The 4563-nt window shown below is 34.3% G+C and overlaps 1 protein-coding gene across 1 annotated transcript; it reads left to right on the top strand.

Moving 5' to 3' along the window:
- The first annotated feature begins 355 nt into the window (after positions 1 to 355).
- On the top strand, positions 356 to 3247 carry LOC109156705 (nudix hydrolase 25). The gene is made up of 6 exons (XM_019304536.1): positions 356 to 521; positions 1823 to 1873; positions 2108 to 2200; positions 2487 to 2581; positions 2786 to 2897; positions 2979 to 3247. Exons 1-6 carry the CDS (start codon positions 450 to 452, stop codon positions 3081 to 3083), a joined length of 528 nt encoding a protein of 175 aa, XP_019160081.1. The 5' UTR covers positions 356 to 449; the 3' UTR covers positions 3084 to 3247.
- The last annotated feature ends 1316 nt before the right edge of the window (positions 3248 to 4563 follow it).

Below are 4563 nucleotides of genomic sequence, written 5' to 3'. Positions count from 1 at the left end.
AGAATGATCAAAATTTGAAAGAAGAACAATTTAGAGATCGAAAGTAAAATTTTCTTAATTTATAATTAAAGAAGAGAATTATTAGTGCACAAATGCAATATCAATTAGGAATAATTTAATCAAATAATTGGGGCCAAAAACCAATAATAATTAAAATAGAAAATGTTGACTTATAAACAAATTTATTATTATTATTATATATAAATAAATAAATAAAACAGCTCTCTCTGGGAAAAGTTGAGTCTCATTTTCACTCATCCCTCCGTCATCATCACCTCATTCTCTCACTAACATACGCCCGTGTCCATATAATAAATACACATCATATCATGTATAATTTTGACTTTTTTGTATTCTCTCTCTCTCTCTCTCTCTCTCTCTCTCTCTCTCTATCTGGCTGAGTTCTGAGTTGGTTCTGACTTTGTGGGTTGGCGTCAGAAAGAGCGTTAATGGAGTTGGAGGGTCTGCCCTCTGGTTATCGTCCCAACGTTGGAATCTGTCTCATCAACGATGATAATCTTGTAAGTTTTTACTATAATCCACTACCCTTTTAGTCTCTGTGTGTTAATCTCCCCAGTTCTTCACTAATTTTCAACTGTTTTATGCAAATCACTCCTGCTTTTGTCCCTGTTTTCTCTGTTTCTTTCCTGTTTATCAATGAAGTTTAGTGCTTTACACAAAAAGGCTTTTGGGTGTAGTGAACTAGGAAGTGGGTGTTTGTGCTTTCCTGGATCATGATTATCTGAAATTATACTTTGTTGAATTGTGTAGAGAATTTGATTTTGCATTTACAAATCCGTGTATGGATCTGGGTATCTATCATTGATTAATTAAGCAGTGTTAGTTGAAGTAGTAGAGGGAAGTGGAGTCCTTATTTTAGCTTAATGACAGGTTAGAATCAAATCTCTGATCCCATTTGATGTACCCACAGAGATATAAATGATAAGATTGAACTTTTTGGAATTCAAGATTAAGTTCTTGCAAAATGGGATTGGAGTTTCATAGATCTCTGGCTTCACCATGATGTTTATTAGATTGTTTCGTTTTGGTACAAAGTTATATAGCATTGAAACTTTTAAGTTCTTTCGTAATCTTTTTTAGTGACTGGAGATTTAGAAATTAAGTTCAAAGTGTGCTCCAATGGAACCCTAGCGATTTTGGTGATTTGTGGTTGTTTTTTTTTCGACGGTCTCGCTTATGAGATTGAGACTATCCCTTCTCTTGTTTGACAGAAAATTCTTGTTTAAAATATGGCTTTGGTAGAAACAGCAAATTATACTGAGAATTTGTTAGCTAGGCTACTGGGGGACTGATGAATTTTAAGAATTTAGATTTAGAATGCTCTTAATTAGTAAAATGCTACTCGGGAATTGATTCTCGTATACAATGCTAGTATTATAGTATTTGGAGTTTCTATGTGCGACAAGTTGATAGAAGAAAAGTGATATTGCTAAACAAGATTTACTCGGTATTGACTTCATAATGGCTGTGTAAAAACTGATCTGGAAATGAGTGATTGAATGTGCATATTGCTGATTGCTAAATGAATTTCAAATGAGGAAATCATTAAAAAAAAATATTTTTTAAAAAATTGATATATATATGGTTTCAAGGAAAAAATTTGAGCCCTAGGAGGAATACTTGAAAGCATTATTTTTAGCCCACAACGTTCATCAATATGTGAAAGGACGAAACCTACCTTACCATGCAATTATAGCATTTGTACAACTGAAATAAATTTAGGTAGTTACTTGATAGTCGCTCTACCTAAATTTTGGTAGACTTATTTTCTCGTAATTTACCTTCTGAGAGATACTTGCAGGTCTTTGTGGCTTCAAGACTGAATGTTCCCGGAGCATGGCAGATGCCACAGGTGACGCTACTGTTACAGTTTTCCTACATTCAACATAATTATTTTTTCTACATATCGATATGTGTATTTTTGCACTACTTTCTTCAATCACAGGTTCATTCGTAGAGTATTTCTGTCATATATCTTAGCTATGAAGTATTTGGGAAATCCCGTGCACTGTTCTGCTATTTTTATAAAAAAAAATGATAAATTAGCTATATTAGGTTTCTTAATTTATGTGCTTGGTTGAATTAGGGGGGAATCGAAGATGGAGAGGACCCGAAATCTGCTGCAGTTAGAGAATTGCGTGAAGAAACTGGAGTAGTGTCTGCTGAAGTGATAGCAGAGGTAAATAGGAGTTTATTTTGCCTACCTTAGTTCAAAAGATTTGGTTGCCCCCGAACAAAAATGTGTTTGTTCCCAGTGCACACCCTCGGGTAGTGGTTGCGAGTTTCTCTCGTCACTAAAAAAAAAAAATGTTTGTTTTTCTCTTTTCTACTTTTCGAAAAGCATGGGATTTGTACCTGTCGGTGGTTGCTAGATTGTAACGGTGAATTAGAAGTTTCGAATTGACTTCCAAAGTCGTGTTTTGTTCAAACGTACCATGATTCTAAAAGAAGTTTTGAGTTGCCAGGTTCCGCAGTGGTTGACCTATGACTTCCCGCCTGCTGTAAAGGCCAAAGTGAATCGCCTCTGGGGAGGAGAATGGCATGGACAGGCACAGAAATGGTGCGTTCTCACTGTAATATCTGTTTTATAACATGGTATCAGAGCTTGTTCAGTTCACTTTGTGTTGGTGCCTTGGGTGGCACCCATGTGCTTAATTATTAGAAGCATGGAAGCCATTGATTTCATAGTTGTGATTCAATTACTTATAAAACTATTAAACTACACGACCATAATGCTCCATTAAAGACTTTGCGCAAATGGCAGGTTTCTTATGAGACTCACGAAAGACGAAAGTGAGATTAACTTGGAAACCGGTGCAGCAGACGCAGAATTCTCGGAGTGGAAATGGGCTAGCCCCGAAGAGGTCGTCGAACAGGTATCTTACAAATAGCTTACTAGATGAGTCGAGGCATTCCATTTCCTTTGTGGCTCGGGAATTTAACGGGATCCATGATAGGCGGTGGATTACAAGAGGCCAACGTACGAGGAAGTGATCAAGACGTTCCGGTGTTACCTCAATGATAATGGAAAAGCCACTAAATGCCAATCAACAAAGTGGTGAGTGTTATAGATTTGGTATGCTTATCATCCCCTCCCTCTATTTCTGACCAATTACTCATATCTGAAGTGTAGAATTTTACCCTTCTCTCTCTCTATGTAAATGTATGCAGCTTAAGAATATAGGCGGTTGTCTGCTTTCAATAAAATTGCATTTGTTTCTCTACTTGTCAAGTTTGATTTTGTTTTGAACTGGAGTTGAACATTTGCTGAGGCATTTTTTTCAACGAAAATGTTACTTCGCTTAAATTTTTTGCACCAAATTTTATAAGTTTGAACGTCAAACTTAAGGTCATTCTCTCCTTGCCTATAAAAGACGAAATTTCCTCACTCTAAGGCCTCCAAATCAAGATGATATTCTAAACCGCTTTTTAGAGGCTATATTCAGGCCCTATAAGGCCTGATTGGCTTAAGAAGCAACAATTATGCCATGGACCGGTCCACATTACAATGTGGACCGGGTTCAAAATATACAATTTATATATTGAATGTTCACAATTTGAATTGTTAACTTTCATTTGTAAATTTTGAACATTTAGTATATAAAATTGTGAACATTCAGTATTTAAATTGTGAACATTTAGTATATAAAATTGTGAACATTCAATATATAAATTGTATATTTTTGGACCCGGGTCCACAGAATAATTTGCCGCTTAAGAAGGCAGTTTATATCATGGACTACGGTCACATAGCATGAACACAACAAATCACAACACAAGACACATATACATATTATATATTTACTTATTTTTCAAATCCAATTTAGGTACATAATTTGTGTTAATATGCATAGAATTTTACAAAACAAGATACATAAATTTATAACATAAGACACAATTACTAATTTGAATGAATGGGTTCAAACATTGAAATTTGAATTGGAATCAAAATAATATATATATATATATATATATATATATATATATATATATATATATATATATGAGAACCTATGGACAAATTTAAACTGTCGATTTGCAAGATATGAAAGATAGGAAATCAAGTAAAAAAAAAAAGTGCGGGGCTATATTTTTATAAATATTAAAAACTTTTGAAATTTGTAATATTTATGAAAACGATCTAATAAATATTTTTTTTTTTTTGCTTTTGTGCAAACGGTCATTTTTCCAATCACCTAGTGCATGGTTGTCAATTCTTATGGGAGCCGAACCTTGTGTGTATATATATATATATATATATATATATATATAAGTTTCATATTGAACGCATCGAAATTGATTTTTTGAGAAAAGAAAACTTAATTTATTGAATCTGAATAGAGAACATCATGGCCAAACAAGGAGGCATGGCATATCACTCCCCCGGGCCAGACAAAGAAACGGTATTCCTAGTAAATGCATGGGCAGCCCAATTTGCAGGCTTCCTAACAAACTTGAAGCTGACATCGCTAAATAACAACATAGCTTCTTTAATATCAGAAATAATCATACCAAACTCAGAAGGAAAATTATTAACTTGCA

This window comes from Ipomoea nil, unplaced genomic scaffold (genome assembly GCF_001879475.1).
Source record: "Ipomoea nil cultivar Tokyo-kokei standard unplaced genomic scaffold, Asagao_1.1 scaffold2759, whole genome shotgun sequence".
NCBI lineage: Eukaryota > Viridiplantae > Streptophyta > Magnoliopsida > Solanales > Convolvulaceae > Ipomoea > Ipomoea nil.
Note: the sequence above shows the minus strand (reverse complement) of the source record. Positions and strands in the feature narration are given on the sequence as shown.